At 54.3% G+C, this 18,345-nt stretch overlaps 2 protein-coding genes across 5 annotated transcripts in view; one reads left to right on the top strand and one right to left on the bottom strand.

The window, feature by feature from the left end:
- Positions 1–5,448, top strand: part of DNAH1 (dynein axonemal heavy chain 1) — a 71,117-nt gene extending 65,669 nt beyond the window's left edge. For all 3 annotated transcript variants that reach the window (XM_086845315.1, XM_086845316.1, XM_086845317.1), the window contains 12 exons: positions 137–281; positions 707–865; positions 1,296–1,427; positions 1,610–1,780; positions 2,197–2,376; positions 2,454–2,630; positions 2,810–2,980; positions 3,180–3,310; positions 3,686–3,830; positions 4,063–4,269; positions 4,628–4,862; positions 5,171–5,448. In XM_086845315.1, coding sequence (XP_086701441.1) covers positions 137–281; positions 707–865; positions 1,296–1,427; positions 1,610–1,780; positions 2,197–2,376; positions 2,454–2,630; positions 2,810–2,980; positions 3,180–3,310; positions 3,686–3,830; positions 4,063–4,269; positions 4,628–4,862; positions 5,171–5,292 — 1,975 coding nt within the window. In that variant the 3' untranslated portion in view covers positions 5,293–5,448. The remainder of the gene's footprint in view (positions 1–136; positions 282–706; positions 866–1,295; positions 1,428–1,609; positions 1,781–2,196; positions 2,377–2,453; positions 2,631–2,809; positions 2,981–3,179; positions 3,311–3,685; positions 3,831–4,062; positions 4,270–4,627; positions 4,863–5,170) is intronic.
- A 132-nt stretch (positions 5,449–5,580) lies between these two features.
- Positions 5,581–18,164, bottom strand: BAP1 (BRCA1 associated deubiquitinase 1). 2 transcript variants are annotated; one of them, XM_086845319.1, is made up of 17 exons: positions 17,263–18,164; positions 14,861–14,890; positions 14,708–14,762; positions 13,919–14,051; positions 13,406–13,525; positions 12,862–12,923; positions 12,648–12,790; positions 12,014–12,092; positions 11,261–11,384; positions 10,965–11,082; positions 10,408–10,595; positions 9,928–10,061; positions 8,934–9,406; positions 8,656–8,813; positions 7,852–7,944; positions 7,257–7,329; positions 5,581–7,018 (listed from the first exon to the last, which is right to left on the bottom strand). In XM_086845319.1, exons 1-17 carry the CDS (start codon positions 17,297–17,299, stop codon positions 6,885–6,887), a joined length of 2,154 nt encoding a protein of 717 aa, XP_086701445.1. In that variant the 5' UTR covers positions 17,300–18,164; the 3' UTR covers positions 5,581–6,884. The 2 variants fall into 2 exon arrangements, with proteins under 2 accessions (XP_086701445.1, XP_086701446.1); XM_086845320.1 differs by having other exon boundaries at positions 8,710–8,813; positions 17,263–17,458.
- Between the last annotated feature and the right edge of the window lie 181 nt (positions 18,165–18,345).

Below are 18,345 nucleotides of genomic sequence, written 5' to 3'. Positions count from 1 at the left end.
AACAACAACCTCAACCAAGGGACTGGAAGGCCCTTGTCCCTTATGAAGCCCCAATGGCTGTCTGCAGGCAACTTGGGTACTTGTAGAGTGTGGGATCTGGCACATTCCCCCAAAATGTACCCTAATTGCTTTGCAGAGAGCCTTTGCCCGGGAAATGGGAAGATGGGCTTGATCCCTTCCAGAAGCTGCTGGTTCTGCGGTGTCTGCGTGGAGACAAGATCACCAATGCCATGCAGGACTTTGTGGTGATGAACCTGGATCAGCGCTTCATCGAGCCGCAGGTAACCAGCCAAGAGCAGGTGCTGGTGGGGGCAGGAATGGAGCAGGAGGCCTTGAGCTTGTGATAAATGGGCCACCAATTGCAGTGAGGGTGCTCGTCCCCGTCTGCAGCAGTGTTCCTCCCACAGCTGGAGAAAAATAACTATGTCTTAAATGAGGGATAGCCTTTCTGATACCCACCAGTTAAACCACACTAGGAGGGGGCAGATACTGCAGGGGTACAAGGGGAGAGTTTGAATGACAAATGGGAAAGTGGTTCATGCCCTGACCTTAATGCAGCCAGAGGAGAGCTCTACGTGGTCCTCACTGACATGCTCCTGGCCTTGGCACCCAAGAGGATGCTGGAGCCTTAGAGGAGAGCTGGAGGCCAGGAAAGCTGAGGAGGTTCCACTACGGCCTCTCCACTCTAACCAACTCTCTGTTGCAGACCACTGACCTCTCAGTCGTGTTTAAGGAGTCCACTGCCACTACTCCTCTGGTGTTCGTGCTGTCCCCAGGCACTGACCCTGCTGCCGACCTCTACAAGTTTGCTGAAGAAATGAAGTTCACACAGAAGCTCTCTGCCATTTCTCTGGGCCAAGGACAGGTAAGGTGTCAGTGCATACCTGGAACAGCAGTGCCCTGGCACTTGTATCAACCTCACCAAGCTCCAAATAGGTCAAACACTTGCAGCACTATGAAAACACCCTCGTGCCCCAGGGTCTTTACTCACCAGCCTTCTGCTTCTACTCCCTTGGGGTGGAACCTGCAGCAGCTCCCACTCCAGTGCCTTCCTGAATCCATCTACAGTTCTTCTATTCCCTCCACCCTCCATCACAGACTGGTAAAAGCTGCAAAAAAACTTTTCTGTGCCATCAAACAGCAAAGTTCCAGCTGAGACATGGGGGCAAAGCCAGGCCATAGCTTTGGACAGTGGTCCTTCCACCCAGCTCCAGGGAGCTACCTCCCTTGTCCTGCTCAGCAGGACACAGCACGCCATGGGAAGGGTCTCTGAGCTCTCCTCTCTGCCTCTGCAGGGCCCCCGTGCTGAAGCCATGTTGCACAATGCCATGGAGCAGGGCAACTGGGTCTTCTTCCAGAACTGTCACCTGGCCCCCAGCTGGATGCCCTCACTGGAGAGACTCATTGAGGGTATTGACCCTGGCAAGGTGAGATGTTTTACTGAGCAGGTGCCCACTTTGAGGATAACAGGAGGCTGGAGCCTGGGAGGAGCCCAGCTCTTGTTCAGACCCATACATAGGCTCCTCATAGAACCAGAGGGTCAGTGCAGGAGCAGCTGCAGGGGCTGTGTCTGCACCCTCTGAGCACTTGTTGCCTTCTGGACTTCCAGGTGCATCCAGACTTCCGCCTCTGGCTCACCAGTCTGCCAAGCAACCACTTCCCTGTGTCCATTCTCCAGAATGGCTCCAAGATGACCATCGAGCCCCCCCGTGGCGTCAAGGCCAACCTGCTCAAGTCCTACATCAGTTTCAGTGATGACTTCTTGAATTCCTGCTCCAAGGTAAGACCCAAATCATGCTTTGGTTTGTTGTCCCCATTCCATGCCTGCTCCAATATATGCTTTCCACCTGGATGTTGCTCCTCTCCAGGCATAGATCTTCCTTCCCATTAGAGAATCCATGTGCTAGAGAAGGAGGGGTTTCTTATAAACTCACATCTGTGAAGAGCCACTTGGAAGTTTTACTTTGAGAAACAAAAGCAACAGTATTTTGGAGGCCTGGCATAAAACACTTGCAGCTCTCTTCAAGCAAGGAGCGAGCCATGGCCTTCCCCAGCACAGCAGCCTGACAGAGGTTTCCCCCTCTCCAAGCTCCAATTGACACTCCAGACTTGGCTCTGCCAGGTCCCAGCAGGACCTGACTCCCTCTAAGGATGTCTCCTCCCAAGCTGAGCAACTCCTCTCCCTGCTTCCCACAGGTCACAGAGTTTAAATCCTTGTTGCTGTCACTTTGCTTCTTCCATGGCAACATGCTGGAGAGGAGAAAGTTTGGTCCTCTGGGGTTCAATATCCCCTATGAGTTCACAGACGGAGACCTCCGCATCTGCATCAGTCAGCTGCTCATGTTCTTGAACGAATATGCAGAAGTTCCCTACAAGGTGCGAGCTGCCCCTCCTACAAGGGAATAGGCTCATGATGAAGACATGGATCAGAACTATGGTGGGGTCTCTTGCAGGTTCTGAAATACACAGCTGGGGAGATCAACTACGGCGGCCGGGTAACCGATGACTGGGACCGGCGCTGCATCATGAGCATTTTGGAAGATTTCTACAAACCTGAGGTTTTAAGTCCTGACTTTGTCTATTCTGAATCAGGTATCTACAAGCAGATCAGTACCTCTTCTGACCTCAGTGTAAGTACTCAAGTCACAAATTGCAGCTCATAGATCCAGGGGGATTGTCACAGTGCAAAGGGGATCTGTCCTCTCTGAAACCTACTGCATTTTCAGGACCCCGGGGAAATACAAGTTTGTAAGAACCTGGGGATCTTCAGTTGCTCTTGGCCTCACAGTTTGTGTGGATTCCTCTCCAGGGCTACCTCCAATACGTCAAGGGCCTGCCTCTCAATGACAGCCCAGAGCTCTTTGGTTTACACGACAATGCTGACATCACCTTTGCTCAGAATGAGACCTTTGCTCTGCTGGGGGCCATTGCCCAGCTGCAGCCCAAGACCATCTCACTGGGAGGCCGCAGCCGGGAAGAGGTGGGTGCCCCAGTCCTGACAGTGCTCTGGCAGCCAGTGCCCAGTGTGGGCAGTGACCACAAGCACCGTCTCTCAGCAGGTGCCACCCTGCCTGATGGCTGCCAGCAATGGCACTGCCATGCCAGCATTAGTTCTGCCCCTTCTCAGCAGCCATAGGGCTGGATTAGGAGGATGCTGCCACTTGCTGCTTTCCCTCCAGATTGTGGAGGAGGTCTCCAAGGACATCCTAGCAAAGCTCCCTGAGCCCATGAACGTGCAGGAAGTGATCCAGAAATACCCACTGCTCTATGAAGAATCCATGAACACAGTGCTGGTGCAGGAGGTGATCAGGTAAAACTCCAGTGGGATCACATCCTAGGGAACAGCAGAGATGTGCAGGCCCCTGCTGCCACCCACCTTTGGGAAACCTCAGTACAGTGCGGGTTGCCAGTCACACTAACAACTGTGTTGTCCCAGCCAGGACCTTTGGCCGATTTTGTCTCCATCTGCTACAGTGTTGTGGTTTTAAGCCACCCCATGACATACAGTGAGCAATTTAGGGCTGATGGAGCAGTTGTGAGACCCTCATAAAGAGGATTTGGGCTGAGGGTTACATTGAGGAGCTTCTTTATACTTGTGTATAAAGATCCACAGCCTCTCTGAGCAGGCAGTGGGCAATAAACCACTGCACTGAGTCACTCTGCTCCCTCTGCCCTTTCTCTGTAGGTACAACAAGCTCCTGGACGAGGTTGCCTCAAGTCTGAGGGATTTGCTGAAAGCTCTCAAGGGCCTGGTCGTGATGTCCTCTCGGCTGGAGCTGATGGCCAGCAGTTTGTACAACAACACTGTTCCCGAAATATGGAATGCCAAGGTATGTGCCCCACCCAGCCCAGATGCCTGCCAGAGCACACCCAAACCAGTGGAATGGGTTATCAACTGCTGCTGGACTGGGCTGTCTCACAATGGAGATGGCTCTTGGTCTCCTGCCTAGTGCAGCTCTCAGTTGTTCCCCCCCTGGGCTCTGGGCAGCTCTCAGCACTGAGGCACAAGGTCTGGGCTGTCCTTGACTGCATTCAGCACTGCTCTCTGTGGGTGTCCCACAGGCCTATCCGTCGCTGAAGCCGTTGGCATCATGGGTGAATGACTTGGTGCAGCGGATTGAATTCCTGCAGAACTGGATCAGCCATGGGATCCCCTCCGTGTTCTGGATCAGTGGGTTCTTCTTCCCCCAGGCCTTCCTCACAGGGACACTGCAGAACTTCGCCAGGAAGTCTGTCATCTCCATTGACACCATATCATTTAGCTTCAAGGTCAGTAAATCAGGTGGAGAATCTGAATTTATTTGAAATATCCTGCTAGAAGGCCACCAAGTCCCTGGCCTGCCCAAGAGGTGAAGCCACCAGGCTACACAGCTGCCTATAACCCAATCTTTGTGCTTGGATACGCCCCCACACTGCCAGACACCTCCCCAAGGCTGGCAGAGCTTCTGCTTCCAGAGCTGCTCACATCCCCCTCCACCAGCTCTGTCACAGGCTGCCCCTCTGAGAGCTGTGGCACGCTCTCCTTCGGCAGCGCCGGCTTAACTAAGAGCTGCTTAAGAGGCTTCTCGGGGTTGAGCCCCCAGGGACACGCCTTGAGCGAGGGCCCGGCGGCCCCTCCCCTGGGCAGGTCATGAAGGAGTCGGTGAAGGAGCTGACGCACCAGCCCAACGTGGGCTGCTACATCTACGGCTTGTTCCTGGAGGGCGCCCGCTGGGACGCCGCTGCGGGTCAGCTGGCGGAGTCACGCCCCAAGGAGCTCTACACGGAGATGGCTGTCATCTGGCTGGTGCCTGAAGCCAACCGCAAGCCTCCAGAATCCGGTTCCTACCTGTGCCCCATCTATAAGACTCTCACTCGCGCAGGTAGGTGCCCTAAAAGCAGACTTCCCAGAAACAGGGGAGCTGCGGGGGCAGCTAGGAGGGGCAGCCCGGGAGTTCCTCCTGATAGACGTGGGCATAGCACAAGGTACGGTTGGCAGCGGCCAGCAAGGGAGAAAAGATTTCTCCTGCTGTGGTTGAGAGGATGGAGCGGCCAGGCACCCCTCAAGCCTGTTTCCCCCAGCCCTGCTCAGGCAGTCACCTGGCTTAGGGTGGGGAGAAGGGCTCCTGGATGGGGTCACTGGTCTGGGGCTCCCTGGTCAGTGTGCAGCAGCACCACCCTCGCATTACAGGCACGTTGTCAACAACGGGCCACTCCACCAACTACGTGATTGCTGTGGAGATCCCTACAGACAAGCCAGAGAAGCACTGGATCAAACGGGGTACGGCCTTGATCTGTGCCCTGGACTTTTAGCCAGAAAATGCAGTCAAGCCAGCCCAGGAAGCCACTGCAGCTGAGGGCCTGAGCCGGGCTGCTGCCCCCCTCTCCTCCTGCCCTCCATCTGTTGAGGTGAGTCCTGCCCTTCCCTCTGCTGAGATGTGTCAATAAATTGAGCCTGGTGCTATGGCACTCCCCGTGATGACTTCAAATCTCTACACCACGGAAGAGCTGCCAGCAGGGATAACGGGGCCTGGAGCTGGCACGTGGTGCTCCCAGCCCCACTGCCCCCCACCCCCTTCCCTCACACACCTCTTCTGTGGCTGGCCATTACAGGATAGCTTTATTCCTTCAGACAGATTCATTATTTACAGCACTTGATATTAGACACAGCAAGAGACAGAAGGATTTTCTTTCCTTCAACAAATACCTAAAGAACTGTTTCATTCCATAGTCAAAATCTGTACACATATTGAAAAAATTCAGTCCTCTCCTGTGGCAGCTCCACCCCAGGACAGCAGTGGAGAGCAGTGCTCGCCTCTGATATCTCAGATTTCTGCCAGGCTCCTGGGGACTGGCAGGAGGCAATGGTCAAGAGGCAGCCAGGCTGCAGGAGCAAGCTCTGGGTAGCAGCCATTCAGGGGCAAGAGGACCTGTGGCTCCCTCCACTGCTGCCCCCCATCCCACCTCTACCATTGCAGCAACCAGCCACATCTGCCCCTGCTTCACCAAGCCACAGCCAGTGTCCACCTTGTGTTGTGCCCAACACCACCAAGGCCACACTAGGCACCCAGGGTTTCTCTGGGGCCTGGGCCTGGTGCAATGCTACATGACCCATAGGCACTGCCAGGGTCACAGAGCTGGTCCCAAGGAGGGCAGCAAGAGGCACAGGCCATCCCCAGCAGCACCACAGAGGGCTTAGGCACAAGGCCCAGCTCCACAGATGAGCCTACCCACCCTCATCCAGCAACAGAGCTGCCATGGCCCACTGGGGAGCCAAGCTACACTGGGAAGGTATCACCATCCCCGGGAGCTCAGCCAGCCTCAGACACTGGGCAGTGTAGTGTGGGGTGGGTGCAGAAGTGGCATGTCCCTGGAGCCACCCTGCCAGGAGTGGCCAGAGCCTGGGTTAGGAACAAAAATAAGCTTGGGGAAGGGAGGGAGAAAGATAGAAAAGAGACATGAACATCCCAGGGAAGCACAGAGCTGAAGGCCCCAATGCAGGAGGACACAAGCCACAGCCAGCTGTGGCCAGCACAGCCTCAGGCATTGCCAGCATTCCCACAAGGCCAGACCCAGCCCCAGCTGGGTGGGCTCTTTCCCTCCGGTCACAGTCCTCAGGCAGGGCGCTGAGATGGAGGCGACAATGTCTGGGTGCTGCCATGGCCTGGTCAGGGAAGCTGAGCACTCCAGACTCCCTTCTGCTGCAGGGACTCCTCCAGACAGGTTCTTGCTTTTCACAGCTTAGGTGCAGAGAAAAACCGGATTTCCCTTTGTCCCCAGGCTCCACCTGGGCTGAGGGCTTGTCACTGTGGTCCCTCTTCCTTGGGCAAAGGGTAACATAGATCCAAGTGCTAGTGCCCAAAGCCACAAAGCCCAACTGCTGTTTCTCAGTCTTGGCTCTCTGGCTACTGGCGCTTGGCTTTGTAGGGGCGGGAGCGTTTCCGGCGGTCCGGCTTCCTCTGCTTGTGCAGGCGGCCGATGCTGACTCCCTGCCGCCTGCGCACAGAGATGTTCTGCTCCACGAGGCTGGCCAGCATGCCTGCAGGGAGAGCACAAATGGGCCTGGGGTGCTGGGATTACCCATGCCAGAGGGCAGCCCTGCCCCTCTTGCTCAAAAGCCATCAGTGGGCACCTCCTGGGACTATAAACTGTAAGGAGAAAGCAGGGATCTATGCCTAAATAGGAAGCCCAGGCAAGGTGAGCGAGCCAGGCTCCATCATGCTCAGTGCAGCTCCCCCAGCCAAACCCAAACCTTCTGTCCCATGAGCACAGCTCACCTTCCTGGGCCAGCATGGATATGAAGGTACAGATGAACTCATCATAGTTGTGGGTTCTCCTCTGGTCATCAATCTGCAAAGAGACAAATCCACAAATAATCCACAAGCAGAGGGCAGGGAGAAGGGGGAGTTCAAGATTAACAGGGGACAAAGAACTGGCATGCCTTGCCCAGCATACAGACTAAGGAGACTGAAGAAGGAAGGGACCCACCTCCCAGCCTATCTTGGGCCAGTACACAACTGGGACTGTCTCCACCCCAGTTCAGATGCCAGTATGTTCCACCAAAGGCAGCTGGGAAAAAGTGAGGGTAGGCAGGGGAGGTATCTCTGCTGACCCTCCCCTGCCTCCCATTAGTGCTGATGTTCATCCCGGCATTGTATCACCCTCCCCCAGGCTGCCAGTGCTGCCTTGGTGCTGTGGTCTGTCCTGTAAGAGCTATGCCCTGCTGAGCTGTTCAGTAATAGGGAAGAGACTTTAAATGCTGCTCTTCGCCATTCTCAGCTGAATCACTCTCCCTCCATTTTTACATAAAACCACTCCAGACAAAAGCCTTTGGGCAGGTAAAGCAGCAGTGCAAACAAGCCAGCAGCACACCTTGAATTTCTTCCTCTTCTCTACTTCCTCCTTCAGGCAGGCTTCATAGTTTGCAATTTCTGCTTCCACACACTTGAGCAGCGCCAGCAGCTCCTACCAGGATCAAGCAGACCAAACATGAGCGCAAAACATGAGCCACAGCCCAGGAGCCAGCAGGGTGAACTGGCAGGTGTTCCTGTCTGTGCTAGGAAAGGGAGGATCCATCAAAGGAAAAACACTTGCCAGGGAAAAACAGAAAGATCGGTTCAGTGTAGGGAATTCACTATGGCCAGCCCCAGGGGAGGTGGGTTCTGCCCCAGCCCAAATATACTTGGTTTTGGGACAGGGGGAAGGGCTGCCTGTGTACCAGAAATGCCCCCACTTCCCTCCCCAGAGCCTGCTTCCCCTCAAAAACAAAATCTGAAGACTTCCCTTTGGGGGAGGTTTCTATCCAGCTCTCCTCCAGAGAGCTTGGTGCGCTTGTGCTGCCTTGAGCCTGGTCCTGACCCTGGCTGGAGGGCACAGACAGGCTGTGAAGTTACCAGCGGGCTGGGATGTGGGGATGCAGGGTCTCACCAGCTCCTGGCCCAGAAGAGAGCGCAGCAGGCTGAACGTCTCAGCTGCAGAGACAGGGGCTGTGCCCACTACCAAGGCAAAGGTCCCCGAGATGATGCAAGGCACAAAACCTGCACTGCCTTGTGCCTCGAGGCACGGCTGCGACGACACGCGAGGGGACAGCGTGCACATGCAGTTCAGTCACTGCCAGCGCTGCTGCGCCTCCGGGTGAGCTCCACGTTCCCAGGGCTGTCGCAGCACAAAACTCACCTTGGGAGAATACTTTTCCCCCCCAGGGTGATCACTGGTCCTGCCAAGTCCCACCTTCTCTTTGCTGTCACTGGCCTCACTGCCCTCCTTCTCCTCCAGTTTGATCGCAACCGGGGCCTCCTCACCGGGTTTGATGGAAGAGGGGGAGTTTTTCCCATCTACACACGTGGGAAGGAAGCATTGGAGCCACCACAAAGGACTGGCATCCACCCCTGAAGTCAAAGGTCACTGTCCTGCCACCCCAGGCGAGATAGCACCCCCCTAATGCAGGCACTTACCTGCAGCAGCCAGCGGGCAGAACACGCCGTCCTCGGTGAGGTGCAGCAGCCCAGAGCTGACAATGGGCCCCAGGTCCCTGACAGCCCGGTTGTAGCGCATGCAGTCGACGCGCAGCAGCCCGTCCTCCTCGCCGAACAGCACCTTGGAGATGTGGGAGGTGACGGGGCTGGAGGGGCGCGTGGGGTTGGCCGAGCGGATGGGGGAGCGCAGCGGGGAGTTGAAGGCGCTGCCGATCTCAGAGGCGGTGTCTGTGCTCTCGTTACTGGGGGTGGGGGAGGGCTGGGAGTGGGTGACCACTGCCACGGCGGCACCCCCGCCGCTCGTCTTGATGGACAGGGGAATGGAAAGATCCTTTTGAGATTCCTTCAGCTTCTCAGCCAGGACGTTGATGGTATTGGGCTGCAGGACGGAGAGCTGGCCATCTGCGGCCCCTGCCACGTGCTCTTGCTTCACTTGCCCTTTCCTCTTGTACCTGCCCAGAAACACAGCAGGGAAGGTGAGAAGCTGGTAGAAGGAAGTGGGGGCCCAGTATGGACACTGCCAGCCCTGTGCTCAGCAGTCCAGGCTGCCTGCTGGGATAAAACAAGGTCTGAAACACTTCAACATCACCCCCAGTGCCATCAGCTTCTCTTGCAGCACACCTCAGCACCACTGAGCCACTCGGTCCCAGGGATCCCTACACTGCTAGAGGGCACAAGGTGCTGGGTACCCCCTGCTCTTCTTCCAAAGCCCCCAAAGTGCCCTTGCTGCGGAACCAAGCTTCCTCAAAGCCCCAAAGCCTCCTGCCAATACACAGTTACTCCCAGGGCAGCTGAAATTCAGAGTTGGCTGTAAAGAGCTAGAGAAGGACTTCACAAAGTCCACTGAGTGAAAAGTAAAATGGCAGGTGAAGAACATAACTATCAAGATCAAAGGAAGGAGGTCAGGGAAGTCCTCACTGACAGTTCTGCAAATGTCAGCTCCCAGCCCGCCACCCTCAGCTCAAGCTGTCACCTGATGGCTGAGTTGGTATTACGAACTTCCTCCTCATCATCATCATCATAGTCATCCTCATCATCCGAGTACTGCTGGTGCTGTCGGACTGGGACTCGGTTGCGACCTACTCCTGCCGCAAGGTCTTCCTCCTCCTGCAACACACAATTGCTGAAGGCAGCAGGGCGAGGAGGAAGAACCCAGTGGACTCGTCCTTGGTCCAGCCCAACACCAGGAATTGGCTCTTTTGAGAGGAAACAGGAACCCTTCCCCATTTTTGCTCAGTTTACCCACATTAAGGTTAACATCCTTTGATCCTTTGTCAGGTCAGTCTTTATTTACCCTCTCCCCTCCCAGCCTGGGTTAGTGCTGGGCCAGGCTAGCTGCAAGGCAGGGCTGGGCTTAGGCCAGCTGACAGCTGTGGTCCCACAGATGTGAGATACTGCAGGCAAAGAGCTTAGCTTGAATCAGGTGTGCCACTGGTCTGGCAGTCCAGCCTACCTGCATGGGGGACTTGGCATAGTTGTGATTATCCAGGAAGGCTGGCAGTCTCTGCACAATGGGGTTGGGGTTTGCTGGAGGGGCCCCATTGATGCCACTTGCTGTTGTCTTTGGCACCGGTTTGGATTTGCTGGGTGGGCTCTGTGTGGCCGTGGGGTGGCCCTGGCTGGTGGGTTCATCGGTGCCATCTGCCACACAAACACAGAACAGCATTTCATCACCAGCACTGTCACCTTCATATCCTCTACCACCCCTTATTCACCCAGGTGAGAGAAGAGCTCTTCACTCCTCCAGACCACCCCAACCGCCTTCATCCATCATCGGTGTTCCCAAGCTCCAGCCCTCCCACTTTCAAGCTTTGCACCCTCCAACACATTCCCAGGCATCACCACACCCAGCACAGTGTGCATGGAGCAGGGCTCACAGAAAAGAAAGTGAAGCTGACAGTAAAAGCTTCCAAAAGCTGCCCCAAGCCCCAGGTCAGTCAGCTGTTGTTACCACCCTGTGCTCACTCCATGGCAGGCCAGGCTGGCAACCCTGCTGGTACAAGGTCCTACCTGGATGAGTGCTCTCTGGAGTCACGGTCTTGCTGCTGGCTGGCTTTGCCTCTTCAGCAGGCTGAGACTCCTGAGATTTCTGGGTCTGGATCAGCTCAGGCTGAGTTACTCGGATAAGCTTGAAAGCAAATGACACAGAAACTGCATGCTGGACCAGCAATGACCCAAACCACATCCTTCCCACTATTTTTCCCAAGGCCAAACAAAACCCCTAAAACTGGGACCCTGTCAGCACAGGTAGATGCCCTGAAAAAGCCTATTTGCCTTGCACTCCCTCAGGGCCTGGGCTGTCCCACCTGCTGCAAGGCCTCCAGTACAGTCTGGCGGTTCATCTTCAGGATGTGCAGTTTGGACTCATACTTCATCCTCCGGTCAGGCACCACGGCCATCAGGTTGAAGCGGATGTCGTGGTACGGCTCCCTGCAGGAAAGACAGCAGCCCTCAGCCATGGGATCATGGTGACAGCCCCATCCCCACCTCCTGCCTAGGCATCTAACACCCACACTCCCAAGGCTTCTCCCCAAAACCAAGTCAACCTCACAGTGCCTAAAGAAGCAGTGCAAGGTTCATTTCAGTTCCCACACAAAACAGTCTCAGAGTCACAGGTTGGTTGACACGGGAAGGAACAGTCATCTGCTCCAGTCCCTGCTCCAGCAGTATCACCCAGAGCTGGTCAGGACAACATCCAGACAGCTTTTGAATACCTCCAAAGATGGAGATTACACTTCTTTAGGTAACCTGTACCAGTGCTGTCACCCTCCTGTGACATCCAAGAGGTCCAGCTCAAGACCAGAAGCACCACTCCTTCTCCTATGGACTTGAGCTAACAGACCTAACCAAGCCACTCAATGCTGTGCAGCATTTGCAGGGACTCTGCATCACACAGGGAATGCATGCTCTGCAGGCAAGAGAAGGCAAGGGGCAGAGCCACCTGCACCTCTCCATAGGCAACCTCCACTTCCACATCCTGCCACTCAGAAACCACAGTACAAATAATTCAGGGGAATATGGCAAGAGGCCATTGCTTGCCCCATGGGCCAGGACATTACCCTGCAGTGGCCAGGCCAATGCGCTCCATGATGACTCTCCTGGCTTTGTCCGTCCATTCCTCATCATCTGCCCATGGCCCTGTCATAACAAGATACAGCTGGACTTAGCAAAGCAAGCTATGCTTAAGTAAACCAAGTACATGAAGTGGGTACCTTACCAAAGGGATTGACAGGCAGAAACCTGGCAGGCATAAATAATTGCCTGAAAAAAGCAACTGAGGGGTCAAGTTGTAAGAGAAGGGAGTAACCCAGGCACTCCAGTGGGATCTGTTTGGACCAGTTGCCTCAACACACAGTGGTTATTTGGCATAAGGAGTGAGTGAGGAGATAAATTCTCCTTGCTATATGAAGTTATTTCAGAGCTGAAGGACCCCGTGGCCCTGAGTGACTGGGAAGGAAAATAGCAAGGCTGGAAAAACAAAAGCAATGCATTTAGAAATAACTTCTTTCTAGACACAGTCCCCAGCACACAGGCTCCAAAATTAGCTGTCAAAACTCAGGACAAATCAGGGAACCACTGGAGTGATTCTCCACTAACTTCAGTTAACACTAAGAGGCAATGAAAAACAATACATTTGGACACACCAGGGTGTTATTCACCTATGTCAATAAGCAGGGACAGATGGACTCTTACCATGGTCAATGGGATAGACCTTCAGCCCATCCAGCTCAAAGAGCCGTCCCTTGATGGGGACATAGCTGACAAAATGAAAAGCCTCCATGGTCCGCACTGCGCTGATCCCGTTCTGCTTCTCTGGCAAGTGCCGCGGCTCCGGCCTGCGAGGGCGAGAGGTCATGGAGAGTCTGCCTCCTCCAGAGAGAGGGAGCTGCAGACACCCCTCACTCACCTGGCATGGCTGTTGTGGGCCTTGGCCAGCTCCGGGGCGTTGCCGATGGCATAGCCTTTGCTCTGCAGCAAACAGCAAGAGAGGAGAACAGCTGAGATATGACAAGGAACAAACAAAATGCTTCCTTCCCACCTTCCACCTTCCCACTCCCTCCCTCCATCTACCCACAGGACCAGGACAGAAACCCTCAGGCTCTACATCTTCTTACAGGTAAAGTCCAAGATGGAGAAAGCACACAATTTCTACTGAATAAATTACAGCTGGGGAAAAACAGACTTCACAGTAGGTGTGAAGGGAGGAGAGAGGACTTTTGATTCAGGGAGTAGCATGACAGAAGGCTCAAAGCTGTGCCCAGCCTGAAGAGGACCAAGGCTCTGAGCAAGTCAAGGCAGGAGTATGAAAGAGAAGAGGCAATCCTGCTGCAGTGTGCAGCCTCAGAGGGCAGGGAAGGAGCCAGCTCATTAAGAGCATCACCCCAAGAGGGGAGCAGAAGGCAGAGCCACCTGTGCCACCCCTGCACAGTCCTGCCTGACCCTGGCCCTACCTCAGGGCTGAAGCCTTTGGTGAAATCCTTCATGCGGCTCAGCGTGGGCCCCAGGTCAACATTGTTGCAGTTCAGGAGGACGCTCAGCAGGGCATGGGTGGCACAGGAATTGGGGATCAGCTGGAGAGTAACACATAGACCAACTTAACCAGCAGGAACAAGGCAGCCTTTCAACTACCTCTCAGTGTTGACAACAATCAACTGAAAGCACTGATGCAAGAACCATCATCACTTGTGAGAGCAGCTGACTTGACCTCAGCTCTCACAGGAAGGAGGGAAGTCAGTATCACATAGTGAGCCTCACCATGCCCCATAAGCATCTGCTCACAGTGCAGGCCACAGTCACCCAGCCCTCACTGGATACCCTCCAACCTGGAGCTCAGGGAAGACACTCCCAGGAAAGAAGAGCTGCCCTCATGGCAAGATCAGTGCAGCCTCTCAGTATACCACACTGCTTCCCTGAGTTGTCACAGGAGACACCCCACAGAAACTTTCCCCCCTCCTGGAGCCTACCTGGTGAGCAAAGAACATGTTATTGACGATGTCATCATCGATCACTGACGTCTCATCCACCAGCGTGGAGACCTTCCGGCGGGACCGGCGCTCCTCAATCCACTTGAACAGGAAGATGAACCCATACACGGGGCTGCAGAGAGAAAGCAGCAGCTGCAGCACTTTGGGCCAACCACACCAGTGGGGCTGCTCTGCCTAGCATCACAAACCTTCTGTTTCACAGGCAGAGCAAAGAGAGAGAGGAAAACCAGAATGACCAGTGCTGTCTTTCTGGAAGTGACCATCCCTGCCACAATGTCCCCAGCCCAACACTACTGAGGACACTCCAGCGCTGATGCTACAGGCTCAGCCAACAATCAAGAAAACTTTGAGGATTGACAAGTTTTAAGAGGCTGAAGACAAAGAAATGGGAAATTCCCCTCTGGACACTGACTGACCTGCAGAACAGTGCATGGCCAGTCCCCTGCTTTTACACCTACCTTGGATTCATTCTTGAAAGGAATTCAGCAATGGCTTTTAAGAAGCAACACCCGCAAAGCCTTTTCACAGCACCAGGACAGGAAGAAAGCTCACACTGCAACTATACCACCTCTCCATGGTGAGAGGGAGATGAATCCCTTGGAGGATGTCCCCAACCTGCCCCAAACCTGATGAAGCCTTCCTGGTCCAACACTTACAGCCCTGACCTCCATAACAGACAAGCTCACAAGCTCTGAACACCTGGTGATAAGTTCCCAGGCCCACAGACCATTCTGCTTCGCAAAACTCACTCTCAGGCCTCTGACTCACCCTTGGCATTTGCTCTGCAGATCATAAATCTCCTCAACCTGCACTCCCTTGACCCCTGCAGACAAAGGAGAGAAGCTGGTGTAAGGCCCACCAGAAAGGACAGGGTAATGTCAGGCACAAAACCAACTTCTCAGAAAGGTTTCTAGGACTTACCAAAATCTTCAACCAGGAGTGTGAAAAGACCTGAAAGGAACAAAACCAACAGGTTACTTCTGGCTGAAGAGAGCAGAGAGGAAATCTGCTGTCATCATCCCCTGAGAGTGCCACATAGTCCCAGGCCAAGGCATAGCCAGAAAATCCACAGCAGAGTGGCACCAGCATCACACCGAGTCCCAGCAGTGGGGCTGTTGAACTCAGAGGTGCTCCAACTCCCTTCACCCCTCCATCCCCACTGATCATCCTCTTTCTCAAGAGGACCTGAACCAACTCTTTCCTGCCAAGCCCAATGCATCCTGACCCACTGCAGATGGCCTGCCAAGTGAGCAGCAGGGAGCACCGAAATGACACACACACTTGTAACCGCAGAGAAAAATGGCTGAAGATATTACAAGATATTTTAAAAATATGCAATTTCTGTTCATTAGTAAAAGCCAGTGAGGGGAAATCCAGATCACAGCAACAGGGCTGAGGGGAAAGTCCGAGGGTTCATCTCCCTGTCTCTTTGGGGGAACTAAATCCAACAGCCTGTCTTCAGTGACTACAAAATTCAGGAGGACATAACCAGAAATACAGAGACAACAGCAAGAAAACAAGGACTATCAGACATCAGCAACTGAGCAGCAGCTGCCACTAGGGTGCTGAAGCAAAGGCAGCCAGCCCAATTTTCAGGAAGTCACTCTGCACATGGAGTTAGTGAGTTCGAGACTGGAATAACAAACCTGCTTTTTTAGCTCCCTCAGAAAGGCTGCTGAAAGCCTGGGAGGAAGTCCAGGGAATACCAATAAGAAGGATTAAGTCCTGAGAAACATCCCTGTAAGCAATGGATTTTAAGGACCCTGATGTATGTGGCTCAATTAAGAAGAGCCCAAGGGGCTTCCACACCAAAGTTAAAATGATTAAAGCAGGGACAAAACTCCTGGGAGCAAGAAGTCTTCATTAATTTAGCAGAAAAAATCATATTTCTTACAAAATTGTAAGTGAGAAGAAATATGCTGTGGAAATAACATGCTTCAAACCAGTGGGAGGCCAGGCCATTGCACCAAAACCTATCAGCTTCCTGGTCCCTTCCAACCCCACTTTTTTCTCTGCCACATTTCAGTATTTTGTATTACCTCAGCAGCCTCAGAAGGCACAGTCCTGCTGCTGACACCTCACCTGGAACACTCAAGCACCCATCCCAAATGATATGGGTTGGCAGGGACACATTCTGGTGTGCACGTGTACACATAACCCTATGCCAGCAGCCTGGACGTCCCCAAGGCTCTCTTCCCCACCCAGCAGCCAGCCCAAACCTGGATCTACTGACCCCTCCTGACAACTAAAGCACCCACAGATTTCATCCCAAGCCCCACGGCAAGAGCCAGTGGGAAGACATTCAGCTCGTGGGACGTGCTGAATGGAAAAGCTGAGAGCAGCACATGGGTCACTCCTAACATCTGTCCCAGCTGCCAGCCCTGCATCCAAACTGCCACATATCCTAAAAAATCTGCCTCTGCCCAGACAGATTGCCTGCCAAGCAAATAACCTTCCCTCCCAGCTGTGAGAATCCAAAACATGTCCTGGGACTTTTTGCCATGATGAAGAGGATGGGGATGATTTCAGCATTCTCCAAGTAACAGTAAAGAGAATCAAGAGCAACAAAACTGGGGGTGACTGGGACTCTGACACCAAACAGAATCCTTTGCTGAGTGCAAGACACAAGTATAATTCCAGTGATCGAATTTCCTCACCCACACCCCAAAAACTCACCACCCCATCCTAGACAGCAGCTCCCAGCTCTCTATAGGACAACTCCATTCCACCCTACAGAGACTCAGAGGGTTAAAACATTTCAGACAATGCCCTAGCCAACACCAGCTTTGGCCCTGAAATCCCAATCCATGAAACAACTCCGGGACTCCGCCACAGAATCCACCTTCAAGGCAGCGGGAAGGGGACACCTGTCACCTGTCCTACTCCCAGTTTCTCGGTGCCGGCCTCTTCAGCACCTCCTGCCCTCCTGCACCCTCCTATCCTAGGCCTGCATCCCACAAAGTTCCACTTGAACACCCACACCACCACAACTTCACCTATGCCCCCACAGCCCCAGCCCCCCAAACCTTCCCCTGTACACCCCACACCCGCAGCCCCCCCAAACTTTAACAATTCACCTCCCATCCCCAGCCCCACCTCAAAACTCAAACCTATGCACCACAAATCCCACTCCCTAAAACTCCACCCGCACACCCCACACCCCCACCCTGCCCCTTGCAGCCCGCCCTGACCTGTTCCTCACGACTCTCTCCCCAACCCAGGCCCCGCTGCCCGTGTGTCCATCAGAGCCCCCTCACCGCCCCCACCCGTGCCTCGGCCGGCGCCCAGCCCCGCCCGCTGCGCGCTGCCGAGCCCCCGCTCACCGGGATCGCTCTCCAGCTCCAGCCAGCCCTTATTCATCTTCCCGCGGGCCGGGCCGCGCCGCCATGTCCGGCCCCGACTGCGGGACCCGCCGTCGCTCGCCCCTGTGCGTCATCGTGCGCCGTGACGTCACGCGGCCGCGACGCGCGGTCGCGCGCAGCCAGCTGATGCCTGAGGGCCGCGCGGGCCGAGGGCTCCCTGGAAAAGTGGGAATGCCGAGGTGTTCTTCCTTCTGGGCAGGAAGGATGGATGTCTAGAGTTTATTGCCTCTAAAACAATAGGGTTTGTCACATCTCGCTCCTCTGTGTTCTCTGGTGACTGATTTCCAGCCTCTCTTCTCTCACTTTCCTCACTGTGTGTTGCTATTTCCCTTTATTGTCCAGGGAATGCAGCTAATAGCACACGCTCCTGAGCTTTATGCCTGTAATTTTCTAGACATTGTGATACTTGAATACTATTTTAGTTCTGTCCCTGTGCCTTCAAGGAGGACCTGCTTATTGTAACACTTCACAGCACTGCTGAGGGCAGAGGCCTCTACCAGAATTTGTAACATCCAGGACTGTTTGATGGACCCCATGCTTAGTGCTCATAACAAGGTCTCTGAAAACGTGCATGTTGGGCAGAAAGTAACAGCAAGAATAACAAAGTGGGTGCATCAGCCTGGCAGGGTTTTGTAGTTTTGTTTGTCTGTGGGGTTGTTCTGGGATGATGATGATGATGATGATGATGATGATGATGATGACTACAGGGTTCAGGCTCGGCAGCTTGGGCTGCCCTGTTGGTGAGGAGCTGCAGTGAGGGGCTGCACTGCCCAGCTCTCCTGCAAAGCAGCTGAAGACAGGATGAGAGGGACACAGCCATAAGCTGCACCAGGCTCACGTTGGACATTAGGAAGAATTTCTTCACAGCACAGATGATCAGACACTGGAATGGGCTGCCTAGGGAGGTGTGGTGTCACTGTCCCTGGAGGTGTTGAAGGAAAGGCTGACTGTGGCACTCAGTGCCATGGTCTGGGTCACAGACTGGTGTTGGGTTGGATTTGATGATCTCAGGAGCCTCTTCCAACCCAATCAATTCTGTGATTG

The sequence above is a fragment of the Cyanistes caeruleus genome, chromosome 11, assembly GCF_971803275.1.
Source record: "Cyanistes caeruleus chromosome 11, bCyaCae1.hap1.1, whole genome shotgun sequence".
Classification (NCBI taxonomy): domain Eukaryota; kingdom Metazoa; phylum Chordata; class Aves; order Passeriformes; family Paridae; genus Cyanistes; species Cyanistes caeruleus.
Note: the sequence above shows the minus strand (reverse complement) of the source record. Positions and strands in the feature narration are given on the sequence as shown.